We start from the raw sequence: 19601 nt of genomic DNA, 5'->3' as shown, positions 1-19601 counted from the left end.
GGGCTGGTTTCTGATCAGGTGTATGTAGGTCAGTTTGTCTCTGCCTGTAGTTTTGTTTTCTCAGTCAAGAGACTAGTACATATTTGACTTGTAGACAAACACTTTCTTTGTCCCTCTGACTCTGTCTCCAGTGGTGCCAGTCCAGTTGGTTTGGTCCTGACTTCCATGGTGGCTACAGCTTACAAGGTGGCAATAAACTATGAGGGGTGAGTCTCTTTTCACATTAAACATCCCCTTTAGTTAATCCTTTACCATAAGTATATCCTATTTGGTCTGCTACTGCATTATAAAATATAGCTAACGAAGCAGTTATGTATAGGTTCCACCTTTATACCTTCACATATGAGTAGGAAATCACACTTTACCACTGGGAAGAGGAAAACAATCAAGAACTCATCAGCAAATGTAAACACAATCAATCAGTTCATCTCATGGCAACAGAATACACTAAAACCATGAACACCAGAATGCTTTAGCCCATTTCAGCATTAATTAATATAGAATAGAATAGACTTTATTGATCCCACAGTTCAGATATTCACTTGTTACAGCAGCACCAACACTTAAGGGAATAACTTGAAGCAAAATATCAAAGGTACATGTAAATACACATAAGCAGTAGTCTAGAATTGTAACCTTCGACCACTAAAAACCACAAATAAAAAGGAAAAAAACTTGGGTTCCAACGCTATGCAGCACACTGCAAGAGACACGGACATACTATGTAAATCTGGTATTGCACGAGTATTGAACACATAATGAATATTGTACTGATGTTATTGTGTAACAGGATAATGCCAGTACCAGTTAAACTGAGGAGTTATACACCCTTACTGCAGAAGGGATGAACGACCTACGGTAGCGTTCTGTTTTACATCTGGGATGGCTCAGTCTGCCTCTGAAGGAGCTGTCCATGGTCTCCACAGTGGATTGCAGTGGGTAGGAGGGTTTTTTAAGATGGAGGTCATCTTCCCCATCATCCTCCTTTCACACGTCTCCTCAACTGAATCCAGTGGGCAGCCCAGAACCGAGCTAGCTTTGTGAACTAGCTTATTCAGTCTCTTTCTGTCTCGGTCAGAGCTGCCTGCACCCCAACAGACCACAGCAGAGTGGATAACAGAGCCAACAACAGAGTGATAAAAGGATTTTAGCAGCTGGGAATAAACTCCGAAGGACCTCAGCCTCCTCAGGAGGTGGAGGCAGCTTTGGCCCCACTTATACCGAGCATCTGTGTTGTTGGACCAGTTCAGTTTACTGTTGAGGTGAACACCCAGGTACTTAAAGGTGTACACCACCTCAACGTCTGCTCCCTGGATGTTTACTAGTGAGTGAGGAGGAGTGTTTCTCTGGAAGTCAATCACCATTTCCTTTTTCTTACTGGTGTTCAAGCAGAGGTGGTTATGCTCACATCAGTCCACAAAGTCCATGATGTACTCCAGGTCATTCCCCTCAGACACACAGCCGACAATGTCCGAGTCATCAGAGAACTTCTGGAGGTGACAGCTGCTGGTGTTGTAGGTTAAGTCCAAGGTGCAGAAGGTGAAGAGAAAGGGTGAGAGCACTGTACCCTGTGAAGCTCCAGTACTGCAAACAACCACCTCAGATGTACAGTTGTGCAGCCTCACGTACTGTGGCCTGTTTGTGAGGTAGTTGATGATCCATGCAGTCAGATGTTGTTCCACTCCTTCACCTCTCATCTTCTGCTGCAGTAGACACGGTTGGATGGTGTTGAAGGCACTTGAGAAGTCGAAGAACATGATTCTCACAGTGCTTTTTTTCCAGAAATGAGTTCAACCATTAGGTCCAAATTCTGGGGTCTCATTTATAAAACTGTATAGAAGAGTCTACTTAAGCTGTGAACGATGTGAGAGTAATGGAGAGATCTGTGACTTAAAGAAAAATTGAAAGAAGTGTTCCGATCAGAAGGTGGAGGCTGTCAGGTGCATTATGGGTCTCAAGTGAAAGAGATATTCCTATTATAAGTGTAACATTTAAAGGTGTAGTTCACTCATTTAATCAATACATTTGCTGCTGTCTCTAATAGCAATGAGTGCCTTATAAGTCATACTCGGGGGGGGGGGGGGCTCAGGTGCGCTTGTTTCAGGAACTAGCAGATAGCCACATCTGACCAGAGCTTAACACGACAGGATTTGGAGTCTTATTTCCTGATATTTGGACATTTCATGTCTGACTGGCTAACACCAACTTGACTCTATCCCTGGCTCTGCTTTGCAACATTGATATTTTATCTCCACAAATAACACAAGCCTGGAGGAGTTCTGCTGTGTGGTGGAGTTGCTAATGCTAATGGCTAACTTCTACTAGGAGAGATGCTGCCCGCTGTTTTCTGAACACTAAACTAATAATAGCCTTCACTTTCATGAGTCAAGATGGGTGAGTCCATGAATGTTTAGTGACAGTGTGACGTAGATCTGTCAGGTTTTTCTAATCCTAGAGTTTCACCGTCTGTTTTCTATCAGAAGCTAATGCAGGAGATAGGTGTAGGAGACTATTTTCATGTTCAGCCTGCATGAAAAACTCAAGACTGAGTAATTATAATCAGAAATAATAATTTTAAAGTTGTTTTTCAGTATTCCACACCTTAAATTTAACACTGAGGGGCTTTAGGCAGGATCATAACATTATGTCACTATTAGCTCTAAGAATAAAACAGACATGTTTATTTCAGAATATTTAGCAGCAGCATAAAACAATTGAAACAAACTATAAAAGGAGAGCTGTGGATGTGGGAGTCGTGTTTGCATTTGCTTTTCTGATTCTGTCAGAAAGACTTGAGATATTTCAAGGACTGACGTGGGTTGGTGGGCTTCTGAAACGTCCCCAAGAAGAATAACTCCCTCTGATGTAAGCTTCTCAGGCCAAAGACAGACAGCGAACAGTCTGAATGATTCACCATTTCATCAACAGGTAGGTCAGTAAGTGATGGAGCTAAATAACAACCGCTGCAGGAGGGTGTAGTTTTGAATTCATGGGGTTTTTTTTGCTGAAAGATAACGAACCGAACAGCAAAATGATACTTATACACGTACGCCACTCTCCCCACCTCTGACTTATAGTTCAGTCGTGACCTCTGACTTGACCAAGTTTTTAAGGAACTTGTTGAGTATGATGTGCTGCTTTGGAGATCTGTTACCATACCCCATGCTACCAGATCTGGTGGTAATCCGGATCTTGTTTCCTCACAAAAGGGTGTGAAACTTGCGTGAATCATTTTCTACATAAACTTTGTGATTTATAAAGAAAAACTTGATAGGAAAATGTGTGCAACTTTAAGCAAACTGACGCTGGGGTATGGATGCTTTGGACACATTTTGCCTCCACCTTCAGATCTGACCGCTTCAGTTCAGGTTTGTTTTCGCTTTTTTGTGTCCGCCGTGATCTCTTTCACTCAACAACTCAGAATTAGAGAGGTACATCTTTTTGTAGCAGTAATCTGATCTATTTCTAACCTCGATTTCAGTTTCCATTTTGTTTACCCCGTTGGTTGCCATGGTTACCATTGGTCTTGCCAGCCGTCAGCCGGCTTATGTGTATACGGAACATTTATAAAGTCCCTTACTTTGACCATTTATGGCAGAAAGTGGGCATTTTGGAGGAGGGGCATGATCCAGAAACGCCGGAGCACAATTCTGAGAAGAGGTTGATTTATTTATATTTTGCGTAGATACACGTAGTTTGCTGAGCCTAAGTACGGATTTTCTGCAGCGTTTTGTGAATGAGGCCCCTGGTCCGGGTGTAGCTGATCTCAGCTTTGTAAATGAGTTGGTTAACCACTGTTGTTTCCACACCACTTTATATAGCGTATTTGAGAACTTGAATATTGTTAAACAATGCTTTTTGTTCATGTTTTTCAAAATAAAAGGAGCATGTGTTGTGTAACTAAGACCTACTATGTATTTAATGTGCAGGTTGCAAATTTTAAGTCGGGAATGATCGTATAAAAATTCAGATTTCCAGTAGGCATGCTTTTAATACAGTCACATAAGCATTGTGTGTGTGTGTGTGTGTGTGTGTGTGTGTGTGTGTGTGTGTGTGTGTGTGTGTGTGTGTGTGTGTGTGTGTGTGTGTGTGTGTGTGTGTGTGTGTGTGTGTGTGTGTGTGTGTGTGTTTTCTTCTAGCTGGAAGGCACAACAGTTGCTCTATTTTCACCCATTCTGCACCTACTTTGTGTCGGTACATGTCATATGTTTTTCTATTTTTAAAGACGTCATTCTTGGTTTATACCTTTTTTATTCTAATGGGCTTTTCTGCCTCACATCAAAATCCTTGCTGTCAACACTTTTTTTCCTTAACATGCTTTTTTAAATGCTTCTTTATTTTGATTATGAAATAAGGCCTGAAAACTGTTACGAGTGTCCTACTTCTGGACATCTGTCTCCACAGACGTAGAAAAAGATAGACCAACTAAAAAATAAGGCAGATCTCATTGTAAATCCTTCATGTTATGGTACAGTAAAGTCATTGTTACAAGTAAAGAGGGCAATCTAACATGGGGGTTATGACCTTTACACGTGCAGCTTGCTGCAAACATGCAGTCATATTTCCACGCTTTCTTTTATTTGATACAAACACAAATAGTTGCGGTCAGAAGTTTAAATCTACTCATCATTGATAGAATGTCATTAATTTTTATAATGGGAAAGATTAAACAGCAGATAACAGCACACACACACACAGTATACAGAACCCATTGTATGGCTTTACTACAATGATTGAGGAATTAGGCGGAAAGTCTGAATTTATTGCAGCTTTTCTCTTTGCCACGTGGGGAAAAAATTAACACATACTTCCAGAAGACTTTGCTATCCTCTCAATATCGGGATGCGTACCAAATTCGGTACTTTTAAGGTACCGACCGAATTCCATAGTACCGACCGAGCACCGATTCACGTCATTTCAAACGGTGCCTCGTTTCAGTACCCGTCCATGGTTAAAAGCCAAAATTCAGAATGACATGAAGACGAGTGGATGTAACTTCTGACCCTCGCTGTACATTTGGATATTTTAGAGTAGAACCATTAATGTGTGTGTATGCATTTTGTTCTCTACATGTCGAGACTCTAGATTGGTGTTACTAACCTAAATTTGTCAACCTTAACATGCACGCGCACAAACACTCATCATTGAGAAGAAGTAATTGTGTTATACTTTTGCCGTTATCCGTCCTCCAAAGCTCGGTCTTGTTTGTTTACTTCCCCAACCTTTTCCATGCTGCTGCCTGACTGTAAAAGCAGGAAGTTATCCAACTAGCTCTCCGGAGACTCTTAGTGTGACCTTGCCTCACCAACGAGTGAAATAAAAATACTTTTTACCTGAAAGCTGAAAATAAAAAGCATCATTAGCCTCTGTGGAGAGACTCTTGTTTGAAGATGTTGTACAATAGAACAAGCTGTGGTGCGCATACTGCAGAAACACCACCAGTCCTCCGTAGTGTCATCTAGCATAGACCTGCGAATTGTCAGGAAGGCTGGTGTCAGAATTGGTTGCATGCTGCTAGGATTTAGAAGCTATATTAGTCTTTTGTGTGTTGCACAGATTCTGAATGACCTCATTTAGATGAGCTGTGTGTGGCAAAGCCTTTGGTGGGACCTTACCTTACACAGGATGGATGATGGAACCCTGCAGTGAGCAGGTGTTGCAGCTAAATGCCATGAAGCCTTTTAAGCTCATTACCAGCCTGATACACAGTGAAGTGTTAGCATCAGTCTAAACAGAGGGCTGTTTTAGATTCGGATTTATTTATTAGCATTCTGCTCGAGGCTGATTCATCTTCTCTCAAGGAAGGACGGCGAATAGTTCAGACTGGATTTTTCACCCTAATGATGATTTATCCATTTAAAATGGGCCTTATTCTATTTTTAAAGATCTGTTCATGAATAATGGGTTTTGAGGCTTATTTCCTACCTGCAGGGGTTCAGTGTAGGGTTGAATATACAAAACAGTCATTTTTCTTTTCAATAGTTCATATAAAGATGCACAAATGCAACATTTTTAACCCAAGGAGAAATACTTTTTTACTTGCCATTACCAAATACTGAAACAGGTACTGATAAATGCCTTTGCACACCTTGTCTGCTGCTTCTCTTTGGTTTGTGCCAAGAATGGACTGTGTCCCTCTGCCGTTACCAAGCATTTTGAACTTGCAGCCATATTGTTTTTAAGATGTATCAAATTGGTTGTACTTGTTAACTGCCACTGACGAGAAAAGTCGTCATTTTAACTCATTCACTGCCAGCCGTTTCCTGATCAGAAAAGCCCTTGGCTGCCAGTGTTTTTCAGCATTTTTACTGTTTTTTTAAGAGTCACAGAACGTTGCACAGTGAGAACAAACATCCCAGCTCTAAAGCCAATCTTCTGTGTATGTCACACGTCACGTGATCAGGAAGCAGAAAATCCATGTGTTAGGAGATCGTTTTGGCGCTGCTGCTGTAAAAAAGTGAGACGGAAACTGGAAAAGCTTCTGCTGATCACAATTCAACAACGGATTATGAAAGAACGGATAACGCTCGAAACGCGCGGATTCTTCCTGATGTAAGAGGTGAGTCTCCTCTTTGTTTATGTTGTTTGTGGTGTCGACATCATCCTAGCGTGCAGTGTTCTGTCACTCTTAAAAAACAGTAAAAACTGTGAAAACCGCTGGTAGGGAAGGGCTTTACCGATCAGGAAACGGCTGGCAGTAAATGAGTGAAGGAGCTTGATTCTGTGTTTCCTCTGCCCCTATTGTCACTGTTACCTTGAACGACCTCCACATGGCTGATATTGGTAACAGCTACTATGGTGTTGGCTCCAGAAGCACCAATAGATGTTGCTTCTCCCTTTCTGTTCCATTAATCCTTTGCAAAGTGAAATAATCCAATCATGGGCTAGTGTAATATATGATCAGTGTTGCTTTTTTATGTGTGATTTGAGTAATTGGTCATGTGGAGACCTGACCATGTGGACTTCATGTGTGACCTTTGACTTGGTGATCCTAATCAGAACTTCAAAGAAAATCAAAGGCTGCTAAGGGCAGCGGCCTGTTGGTAGATCTCCATCAATCACTATGACAACACACCACTCCTCCTCTACAGTCTGACTTCCCAACTGAAAGTTGAACGTTAACCTGTTGGGATGTGGAATTGGTACTGTGGTACCATAACAACTGAACCAGATACCAGTTGATGGTGCCTTCCTCTTCCTGTCTTTCGTCCACATAAAAGCAGTATTTTAGGAGCCTCAAAAAGATTGGATGGATGTATGGATATGTCGGAAAATTATTGAGAAACCACCCATCAATTCTCACACTCACTGAAAATGCTATTTGACATCTGACTTGACGACTACTAGGGGTGAGAACACGATTCCATTCAATGAGGACTGAGAGAGTTTTGATGCAACTCCAGGTCCTAACTAAAGCAGTTCTCTCCTTTAGCTCAGACTGTCAGGTTCGTTGGCAGATCTGAAGCGTGACTGAGAGTTTCTGTTGCCCAGACGCAGAGTGACGGAGATAACCGGCGTGGTTATCTCCTGAAGGTGTAGTTTGGAAAGTTTTGAGGGCTGGTAAGCCTGGAGACTCGATACAAAGTCTGGTGAGAACAATGACTGAGCAATGAATGAAACGCCGGCACTTCCTTAAGTAGTGTCGGCGTGATGACATCAGCCGCCACGTTGGTGGCAGGAATGATTGGAATGCAGTCAGCGGGAGGAGTTCATGACACAGACAAGACTTTTTACCATATCACAGGACATGTAAAACCATAGATAGTGAGTGGATTCAAATGCCAATAAATATTAGGAGTCCAATTCAATAACAGACTGTAAAATTTCCCTAATATTAGATAAAGTAGGTAAAGTAATAGGAACATTTTGTGACATGATTGATAACTAAACACAGCTAAGTAGTTTTTTGTGTTTTAAGCTACCTATTGAGCAGAAAAGGAAAGTTGGAAGCAGACAGCTAACACTGCTGATTCTGCTTTTCCCAGGATCCACTGGTTGCTTTTTCTTGTTCGTTTTCTTTTTCCCCTTTCTTCACATCTTTTGCTTTTCTCATTTTTAAATTTTTTTTTGTAATTTTTTTACTTCTTTGTTTTTGATTATTTTTGTTTCTGAGTTAAGTTTTTATTTATCACAAGTTATATCTTCATTGCAATATTAATCACTGTTTTCGCATATCACAGGTGTTCCTAATATCATGCAGCCCTAATCTGTAAGGTCCAAACAACAACTAATCAAGAAAACCAGTTATTTGTTTCAAAAAATAATTATGAGGCTGTGTGTGCATGCCAGTGATACTTTTAGTATGTTCTTATCTTGGACTTAAAACCCAAAACAGTCTTTCTGTCTTTGTTCTGTTGGGCGTTTGTGACACCTTACATCCATTTGACCTGAAAGGGGCTGTGGCTGTTGTGGCAGGTGTTGAGGCATGGCCGTCTGGCGTGGACGCTCTTTGTGTCGTTATGAGCACAAATAAAAAGTTAGGTGAGCTTTGACCAAGGATGCAGAGGCTGGGTCTTGGTGAATCCATTCCCCTCATGCAACGATCGGCGTGACAAGGGGATTTCTCAGCTTCTCAAGAAATATTATCTGCTTGTTTTTCTCAGTCAAGTTTCAACCTTGGTGGAAGGGTCCACATCACAAGTTCAATGTATTCATGTGCATCAAGGAATGTGTAGAGTAGGGCTTTGGGACGTCTTCTGGTCATTGCCTCACAATCTCAGTACTTTGGTAGAGTTTCCTTTGTAATTCTCTGTGTTAGGATGAAGTGGATAAAGTAATTTGAGCAGAGATTAGTCTGGAAATAACCTTACAGGATTGCAATACATACAGTTAATGTTTTGTACATCCTTCAGTCACTTACAAACTTTTCAAACGTGTCAAGAGATTTCGAGGTCTGGTGTCAGTTGCCAGTTGAGTGCCAGAGAAAAGGTCTCTGCCCCGCTCTGCTCCCAGACTACTGTCAAATTACTTCATGAGCAGCAGGGGCACCTCCAGAAAATTTTTGATAGGGGTGGCCAGATGGGGCCAAAGAAATTTTTGGGGTGGCACACCAAATTGGTCCTTGTGGTAACTCTGGTTGAATTTAGTCTGTGGCGATGTGCTGCATTGCGCCTTTTTTCGTTTTTATTACAATAACAGTACGTATCCAAAACATTAAACTTAAATTTTACAAACACAAACATTTTAGAAAAATGCATTTCAGTTCTTTAAAATGTTTTCTCAAATTACATTTAAAATGTCTTCTTTTAGGTTAATTCACCTGTTGCTGTGTTAAAAAAAACTAAAGAGATAAAAACTTTTAAGATGGTGAGCAGCAGAAACATACGTCATTTTTTCATTCTGATTATTTCTTTACTCATTAATTGTAATATTTTATTTTGTTTTACAATTATGTCTTGAATAAACAAGATCAATATATGGTTTGACTGAACATTACTATGATTAGTTAACACTGGCTTTTCCTGGGGGGACCAGCAATTTTTTAGGGGTGGGCATGGCCACCCCTGGCCACCCTTTTGGGGTGCCCTTGATGGGTAGTAGAGTGGATGAACACATGGAGACATCTTCCTATCACGCTCACTTACACATTAGAGTCACACACATACGCACAGTCCTGGCACAGACTGGTACGGTGTTCAATTTTCCCGTTTATTGTCCCATTTAATGTTTGTTCTTCTGTATTTACAGGCCATTCACCGTACAGATCTATCAGCAGAGAAACCAGCGCTGTAAGGTTGAATGATCCCCCTCCAATACTTCCTGCTTCTGGTCTGATTGAGGATTACAATCCGGCCATGTGGACAGACGGACAGATTTCAATACCAGCTTCAGTCACTTATTGACCATCTGTGTGGAACAGAAAACGTCTCTGCTGTTGGTGCCATTTGGTTTTACAATGACTGGAGAAACTACAGGAACCTGTTTTCCTAATGGGTTCAGGACCACTTGACTGTGACAATAATTTATGCAAAAGATGCCAAGTTCAATAAATGGATGAGAATTCTGCTTGACTCAACATCTGTTTCTCTGGTGTAAAATGCGATCAACTTCACACACTAATGTTATCTAAAGGTTTTAGACTTCACTTTTGTTTATGTATACATTTCTTTACTGTAAAAATGTGTGGTTCTTAAAGGAACTCTTTAAAGCTCCTATTGAGTCACCAGAATGATTAGAGCCTGAGGTCTCATGTGCAAAGACAAAAACAGCAAAACAATTCTCGATGTATAAAACAGTACTTAACTCATTCACTGCCGGCCATTTTCTGATCAGTAAAGCCCTTTGCTGCCAGCGTTTTTTCAGGGTTTCACTGTTTTTTTAAGAGACACAGAACGTTGCGCGCTATGATGATGTTAATGCCAAATCTACCTAAACAAAGCGGAGACTCACCTCTTACATCAGGAATAATCCGCACGTTTCGAGCGTTATCCATTCTTTCATAATCCGTTGTTGAATTGTGGTCAGCAGAAGCTTTTCCAGTTCACACCTCACTTTTTTTTTACAGCAGCGGCCCAAAACGATCTCCTAACACATGGATTTTCTGCTTCCTGATCATGTGACGTGTGACGTACGCGGACGAAGATCAGCTTCAGAGCTGGGTTGTTTGTTCTCACGGTGTGGGGGCTCATTCCGACGTCCACACTGTAAAAAAAAATGCAAATGACGACTTTATTCGTCAATGTCAGTGAATGAGTTAAGCTTTGATCCAAACACATTTTCTTTGTACATCCTGTTGTGGAATCCAGTGCAATGTGTGTGGTCAAAAGTCACATCTTCAACTGAAAGCAGATTGTTTTAGGTTAACATAATCTGCGAGCAAATTCAGACTCCCTTAAAGTAACCGTGAGCAGTTTCTAGCTCCTCCTCCCTGCTGGTTGAAAGTGGAATTACAACTGTCAAACAACCCTGCAGCAGCCTGCTGTAGCTAGCACTAACAATGAGCTAACACTAACATGAGCCAACTAATACTAACAAACCACGAAGTAAAAAGATCCACACTTTGGACAAAAATATTATTACAAGTTCAGGAGCAACAAAGCCAGGTCACCATCGGTCTGTGATTTTGTAGGCTCTTTTAGCTCCCTCAAACTAGCGTAGGTCGCGTCGATGGTTACTCTGGCTTTGACTCTTTGCTTCGCCTCCAAAGACATTCCTCTCTTACTTTAATTTCCAGGCTCCGCCACGATGCCAACGGAAAAAAAAACTTTTTTTTTTGTGCTTTTTATTGACAATCGCGAACTAAGAAATGCTAACCACTATCATTACAGCTAACAGCCGTAAAGCAGGTAAAGTTTGCCCCCTAGAACACCTACCTGCTCCACAAAACTATCTAGTGTGGTTTTTGGTCAGCATAGGGCTGCGGACTGGTGTCAAATATGAAACTGGTCAAGTTTCTCACCTGAAATGATTGTAGAGGTGCTGCAGGGAAAGGGAGGGTTGTCGCAGATTTATTGATACAACTATAGTGAACACAAAGGCACTTTGTAGAACTGTCTTCAATTAATTTAACAAGCAAAAACCAGGAAGTCACTCGCTTGATGCAGTGAATAATGGTGTGAAGACAGGATAATGTTTAGGTGACAATACATTAGCTTTGTCTTGGAGCTTTATGTGTTTAAAATGTGCACAAATACATTTGTCTTTAAGTCTATTTGCACACGAGGCCACTAGATAATCCACACCTGGATAAAATGATGTTATATTAGTAATTAGCTATTTAGTAACACATCACATGCTCTGTTTTGATAGATTCAACATGTTCTGACCAGATTCAATATGTTCTGACCAGGTAACCCAATAACATTAAAGTGATGTGCCTTTTGCCCCATCTTCATTGGTGAAAACTGTGATAGCCCTCCTCTTGATTTGACTCTTTACAGAATACAGCCACAAGTTAATTGTTGTCTCAAGTTTCTTTATTTCACTTGTAAAGGTTTGATAACTTTATTAAAGTTTGTCTTTACCATAACACTGTCCCTACAGATCTGTGCTTGGATACCAAACTATAATGGTTTTATATGTTTTGTATTAATGGACCTTCTTAATGTGATAAAGTCATGAGGTAGGATGCAAAGAGTTGGTCTCTTTGTGACTCCAGACAGCTAATGGAAGCACTTAAGGCAGCTTGTGTGTTCTTTGAGGCAGATGTGTGGGAAGACCATCCTACATGATTATTCTCTCCCAGCATTAGGCAGATTAAAACCACTCTCATGATGCATTTTGACTGATAAAATGAAATGTCAGGTCATTAAGCTGCTTAACGTGGCTGGAAGGAAAATTTGCAGTTTATTTTCTGGTAACTACGGACTTGTTACCATTAAAAGGGACAAATGCTGAAACATTCATTTTGATTTGAAGTGATGACCAACCTAAAAATCAGGAAAACCTATCTGTAACATTTTGTTTTTAATTTTTCACTGAGGCCTTACTTTGTGTTTCATGTGTACAAACAAACATGGCTGTGAGGTTGTAATCTTCGAGCACACACAGCTATAAAGTGGCAGGTCTAGTTCCTGGTCGCTCCAGAGAAAATCCATCAGTCAGGGTTGGACATACCTGCATCAGCCTGTCCAAGAATCTATGAAAGCAACATGCTAGTTTTTTGGAGGGGCGTTTAGCCCGGATCTCACTGTTGGACACACACACATTTGTGAGATATTACACACTTGGAATCATACGGCTTTTGTCATTAGTTTAATAAAGTGTGGTCTAAATTGAACTTCAGTTAGACTGCTAATTTTTCACAAAGCTTTTTCATGTTACTGGCACAAACTTGAAGGGCTCCAGATACCTAATATGACTGTAACTTGCTTTTGTGACATAAGAACAAGGCCTGTGACGGAAAAATCTCTTGATTATCCCAAGGCATTTAGACAAATGCAGAAGGCATCTTATCAACTGCTGCAGCCCAGTAGAATACTGACTTAAACCATAATTGTCAGAAAGATGGTCTCGGGACTTTCCAAAAAGATTTTCTGTTCGTCTGAAATGCTTCTCTTCAGCCTCATGCACCATATATCAGCAGCACGCTACCATGGCGATCTGAATGTGCACGAAGAGGCCAGTTGGGGAAATTGTGCTTAAATTGACAACTGCGCCTCACCAAGACACGTAGGACACCCCACCGCCATGCTCCAGCCAGGACTGAAACGCATTTTCACTGAACGATTCAGGTGGGGCGATTCAACAGCTTACCTGTAGTTTCCTCGTTTTAGAGATTCAAATCAGGTCAGCACCATTTTGTCAGAACAAAGACAAAACACGTAAGTTCGTTTTACAAAAATAAAATGGTTCCAAAATGTTTGTAAGAGTTGATTCAGATAAACAAATGAAATCAAGACTTTGGTCAAATATGTAAAGTCAATTAAAACTCAGGCTAAGGCTTAGTAGGGGGAACCTGGGGGAGTTGAAGTAACTCAAAAACAGCAACGTTGACCCCAGACAGTTGTGGCAAGCATTCGGGGATGAGGTGACCTCTGGATCCTCAAACACACGTGGAGAGGAATCATCATCCAGGGACTCTCAGTCACCATCTCTCACCCTGTGATAAAAGATAAGAAACGGGGAGTGAGGTCGTGGATTAAATGAACAGAGTGAAAAGGTTAAATAGTCTGACAGTTAGCCAGAACTGGAACCAGACAGACTGTCCACTAATCTAACACTTACAGGAGAAGGTCCTGCAGGCACAGCCACACACTAAAGCCTACAATGAGGCCCTGATCTCTTCTCCCAGCCTTGAGATCCTTCTGAAAGTCGTCACGGTTTGGTAAACAGCCACCAGAGTACGGCTCGCTAAACTCACAGCTGTTTTTCTTCTTCCTCTTCTCCTTGTCTGGTTTGATGACATGAAGCTGGTGATGTGAGCAGTTGCAGTCGACGACTTTTCACACCAAACATAAAACTTTCACCACTGTTTGACATTAAGCACACTTGTATAGCACCTTTCAGAGTCAGAGGACTCCAAAGCACTTTACACTACAGTGTGTCGTTCATCCATTCACACACACATTCACACACTGATGGTGATGAGCTACAATGTGGCTACAGCTGCCCTGAGGCGCACTGACGGAGGCAAGGCTGCTGAGCACAGGCGCCACCCGTCCCTCCGACCACCACCAGCAGGCAAGGTGGGTTAAGTGTCTTGCCTAAAGACACTACAGCAGCATTCTCTGACCGGAGCCGGGATCAAACCAGCAATCTTCCGATCACTGGACAACCCACTCAGCCTCTGGAGCTCCTGCTGCCCCAGAAAGAAGAAATACCCGTGTACCTCCAGAACAAGTCTGAGTTGTTTCATTTGTGGACTCCTGCTCATTCTGTGATGCATGTTCAGATACGCGTTTGTCTTAAACTTTTGATTACACCCTGACTGTGTTCCAGTGAGTAGCTGGGGCTCCAGCTCCATAGGTAGACCATAGTAGCTCATAAATGTGATATTTTGGCTTCACAATGACATAAAACAGCTGCTATGGCTGTTCCTTTGGTGATGAACCATTATCACCTTGCTATGGGTGTTTTTTGGTCTTTTCCACTAGGGTCAGCTCAGTCTGGGCTAAGTATTGTGTCTACAATCGCATATCCGTGTTGATCGTTCACAGCCAACCAGTTTATTCAGCTCAGTTTCCCTGTAGTCCACCCATGGACTGATTGGCAGGTTAAAGTTACTTCACTCTCCCGCCTACAAGGGAAGCCTCTGGTAGAATCAGCCTGTTGCAGCTTCCTGTATGCATTCATTAACAGTCTGGCTGCAGCTCAGACCGCAGCTACAGCGGAAGGGCTGACCATCTGTAAGCGCTGTGGAAGGGAGAGGAGCCCACGGCAGCAGCACTGCTCAGTGAGCGGAAGCTTTGTGTTTCATGCATCGTCATATATATACATATATGGACAATGGGTTTCCATAGGCTCCAATAACACGTTTTTGAGGAAAAATGGGAGGTGGCCTCCACCATCATTTTGACCGTGTCACAGGTTCCGTCAAGCCCAGACAATTCCACAAAAGGGAAGAGAGGTGGAGCTGAGGGTGGGGCTGTAAGGCTGGGATCAACTGATGACACCCGGTCGAACTAGCTACAAGCTAACCCAAAGCTAACGCGAAGTTGGGAGCTAAGCTAATGGAGATAGCTACCTAGCTACAACTGGAGCCAACCTGTGGAACGCCAGCGACCTGAAGCTCACACGGAGTTTGTGTGGAGGTTTGCTGCGCTTTTGCATGAAAACTATCTTTCTGTGAATAAAAATGTATTAAATCGGTAACATCAACTTATCAAGAAATATGTCATCAAATATAAGCTGAGAAGGTTGCATATGCATTTTGCATGTTGTAACTTTTACTCTGAACTTTATCAAGTGTTCACTTTGTTCTCTTAGTTCTACAGTAGATACATAAATGTTGGAATATCACCTTAGGTCCCGTTCATGCAGACTCTAGATAGTAGTAGTAGTAGGGATAGACAGTAACATATATGTAACAGTAAATGAAACAGTGCCTGACTGTGTCATGACTCCCATCCTTCACCCTCCTCTGCCTCCTCATTTACTCTTCATTCAGCTCACCTGGTCCCCTCACCAAGCTCCAGTCAAGCCCTGTTTTCCCTAGCAACCTCAGTCAGCATCACAATCAACTTCATTCATCTCACCTGTTCCTGTAATCAGCCTCCATCCACTTCACCTGCTCCTGACTCCTCAGCTCATTACTCACACCTGTTTCCCCTGCTACTAAAGAACCAGCCATCCAGTCATTCAGGGCCAGATTATTGAACGTTATTGCTAGTAAATCTTCCAGCCATTCTCCCTGCCTGTTTTCTGCCTCCGGACCTTGTTTTTCTCCTGACCCCTGCCTTGCACGCTGCCTGCCATTTCGACCTTCGCCTGTCCCCACTCTATCTCCAGCCTCGCCCTCCTGGTAACTCTGCTGCACATAAAGACTTTTTTAAAATCTATTTTTACTGTGTTTGGCGTCATTACGGGTCTTCTGAGTTCTGTTCATGACTGACTGTTTAAAGTCCATTTACAACTTAGAATAGCATCCTGTATGTTGGGGTCAAACTTCAAGGATGAAGAGCTTCGTCAGTGTATACTTAGGCCCCGTTCATGCAGGCTCTAAGTTACATTTCAATGGATGTCCAATGAAAGTAAGGCTCTTCATATTTTATGTTCTGTCTGCAAATATCAGAAAAATGTTCAGGGTCATGACTTCTGACAAGCACATAACAAAATGTACAGACAGACTAAAAGATATGACGAGGACAGCTTTTCTCTAATCTCCATAAAAATGGATTAATTTAGTGAGCTTCTTGCGGACAGTTTTGCCTTCTTTTATCCGGTCCGTCCCCTGCCGTGCTATATGATTTAATCTAATTTTGCAGTACCACGCTGAAGCCATCTTTACCAGAACATGGACATGATTACTTTCAGCACACATGTCAAACGTGGCTGTGCAGCTGCAGGCAGAGATTTTTCTCTGAGAAGTCAGTGACAACTTGGGCAACAATGGCTGCTGTAGTTCCTCTTCCACGTGGAGCCTTTCCTTCATTGGCTTTAAGAATCCACTGGAAGCATCTTTTTGTTGCATGGCAAACTGCAGTGATGCCTTGTGATGGTTTCTGTAATCCACCTCTGTCCTTCAATGCCAAGAGTGGATGCACCGATTCATCCGATGTCAGTGCCTGTGAGCAAGGCATGCATGTAATCTTCTGCTTCAACTTTTTGACAATGAAACCAGTGATGTAAGAAATCGCTGCTTCCTTGTACTCAGACAGTTTGTTGACATCTGGAAGATCACTGATGGAGTCATCTTCAAGTACAAGTGCTTCTACAGGCACCACATCCAACCTGCGTGCAATGTTCTGTAGCGTGATGAAGGCTCTCTGATGTGTGGCTAAGGTCACATTTGCCCAGCTGGGTCAAGCTGGGTCAAACAGTACTTTTTGAATTAGACCAAGGAGCCACGATGTCTGCTCAAGTTCATAACATCATATCTGCTGTTCCATCCCAAGAAGGAAACTTCAAGCCACAATGATAATAATTGGATAATAATTAATAAACTCATTGATTTTATTACTGTTTAATATAATCATCATAACATGATCACTTGTTTCAATATAAAGGTATTTTAATTACATGAAATGGATTATTATGCTTTGGGTAATAATAATAATTATAATGATTAAAGATGTGTTTAGCAACAAGGTCAAGTCACCCTATCCAGCTAACAGAGAGCTCAGATAAACAATAACTGCATCACACGTTTTTGACGCATGAGCAAGCTTTCTTCCGGAGGGAGTGGGAGTGGTCTGAGAGCTTTTGGTAAAACTGTAACCATCACAGATTCACGTCCAGTTCTGAAACCAACATCAGCCTGAGGAGACGGGACGGCCGCCCAGATTATAAATCTACCCTCTGGATCAGAGACTGTGTCCAGTACTGTGAAATTGATGTTTTTGTGTATTAAAATAGCTACACCTCTTTGCCTAGAGTTATAGCAGGCAGAGAACATGCTGGGAAACTCAGGTGTTTTAAGTTCATTTGCAGATGTGGCAGATCTATGAGTCTCTTGTATAATATTACGTCTGCTTGCACTCTCTTTAGCTGATCAAAAATCTTTATTCTTTTCTCTATGGAACCAGCTCCATGTACGTTCCATGAGACAAACGTTAGTGCACCCATAGATGTGTGTGTGAGTAGCTAAAATATGACGCCTTCATGTGAATAAGATGGAATAAGTATCTTACAGTTTTTTTTCGATTGCTAAACCTCAAAAAGCAACAATGAGGCACAGTTTTCACAACCTCTACTTCTGTTCCCAATCGCTTCAGTCAATTTATCATTAAGATTTCCTTATCATATTAGAACTCTGATTTTCCTCCTTTACACTCTGATGTCAATTTCACATTACCTTGCTGTCAAAACACAACACACAATTTTCAGGTTTACACACACTTTCCACAGAAATTCTCAAAGCTTCAATCAACAACACACAAATATTCAAACCTCTAAACTTTCGAGACTGACGAGCAATTTGCAATCAGGAACTGCAGCATAAAAGTGTTTCCACAAGGCTACCCAGGTGTATGAGTGGTTTCAGGACCACCCAAGGTTTTCCATTTTATACCTTCCACCTAATTCCCCCTTCCTCAATCCCACTGAGGAGTTTTTCTCAGCCTGGAGGTGGAAGGTGTATGAAAGGAATCCACAGAGCAAGGTCCCTCTGCTTCAAGCCACGGAGGAGGCTTGTAGAGATGTGGCCTTTGAGGCCTGTAAGGGCTTCATGAGGCACTCGAGGCGGTACTTGCCCCATGAATATGCTTGGTGCTGGTGGTGGTGGGGGGTGGGGGGGGGGGGTGAACCTTAAAAATAAAATGTTTTGTCTCAAAATTGGTGTGATGTCTAATGATTGTCTCATAGAAAAGTGAGGACTGTCACACATTCAGTGTGAAATTCATTGGGTTCCATTTAGATAATTGTGTTTTCAGTTTTGCTCTTCAGTGTTCTTTCCATGCTTGGTAGTGTTCACCCAAAGGCTACTTGTGTTTAAGCAATGAATGGTATGTGTGTGTCATGTGAAAATGTGGCTGTGTTTACCAAATGAAAACGCGTGTTCAATTTTGGGAACATGTTACGATATGTGGTGGCAGGGTTTTGTTGCAAAGGGAAGCCACGGTTTAGGAATTTGTGTGTTGTGTTTGGGGTTTTGTGTGTGCAGTTTTGAAAGAAACGTACAGTTTTGAAAAACACGTTTTAGCAAACGAAAAAAACTGTAATGTATAAAATAGTATGTTAATAAATAACACAAAAGTAAATAATAATAATAATAATAAAGATCCAACAGTGTTTGTGGTTGTATTATTTGACGCATAAATTATGACATTGTGCTGTAGATTTATATATATATATTTGTGTGTGTGTGTGTGTGTGTGTGTGTGTGTGTGTGTGTGTGTGTGTGTGTGTGTGTGTGTGTGTGTGTGTGTGTGTGTGTGCGTGTGTGTGTGTGTGTGTGTGAGACAAGAAAATCAAAGGCAGAAGTGGCCGAATCCCGAGTCTGTGTGCCGAGTCTGATGCAGTGTTGGAAAGTTGTGTGGTCCGCCCCTGGTCCACCTCTCACGCCGGCCGCTCCTCCAGAGGATGGGACGAACGGCGCGGAAACTTCAGAAGCTCAGCTGCACTGCCCGCCCCACGGAGTCGGCCTCCCGCTTCGGTTCCACCTCAGTGGGACCAGAGAGTTGGCAACCAACGATTTCGAAAGAGCCAGCAGACGCCGTCTTGGCTGTCACAGTCACAAGAACCTCGCCGAAAGCAACCACGAAAATGACTCGTTGGGGGAATGTGTGTGTTTCTGACTGTAATGTTAACTCTGTGAATGATGTTGGTTTTGAAATTAAACCCAAAATACGTCACACTGAGAGCAAAATCCTACAGTCCTCTGCGGAATCTTCTGCCGAATCCTCACACATGTTCCCCACACCAAGCACTGCGACACACCTACATGTTCACGCAGTCAATCATATTACGTGCCCACAACCAGCTGTAAGGGTGCTCTCCATTTGTGCACTGGTCCTAGCTTCCAGCCAGGCCCAACACATCCTGCTCCCCCCACAACGTAGGGT

General features: G+C 42.1%; 1 protein-coding gene across 3 annotated transcripts in view; it reads left to right on the top strand.

Annotated features, from left to right (window-relative positions):
* The window catches only part of pemt (phosphatidylethanolamine N-methyltransferase), a 131397-nt gene extending 119429 nt beyond the window's left edge, over window positions 1-11968 (top strand). For 2 of the 3 annotated variants that reach the window (XM_070545397.1, XM_070545396.1), the window contains 2 exons: window positions 132-206; window positions 9688-11968. In XM_070545397.1, coding sequence (XP_070401498.1) covers window positions 132-206; window positions 9688-9742 — 130 coding nt within the window. In that variant the 3' untranslated portion in view covers window positions 9743-11968. The remainder of the gene's footprint in view (window positions 1-131; window positions 207-9687) is intronic. The other variant, XR_011516841.1, reaches the window with a different exon arrangement.
* Window positions 11969-19601: the final 7633 nt, after the last annotated feature.

This window comes from Nothobranchius furzeri, chromosome 16 (assembly GCF_043380555.1).
Source record: "Nothobranchius furzeri strain GRZ-AD chromosome 16, NfurGRZ-RIMD1, whole genome shotgun sequence".
NCBI lineage: Eukaryota > Metazoa > Chordata > Actinopteri > Cyprinodontiformes > Nothobranchiidae > Nothobranchius > Nothobranchius furzeri.
Note: the sequence above shows the minus strand (reverse complement) of the source record. Positions and strands in the feature narration are given on the sequence as shown.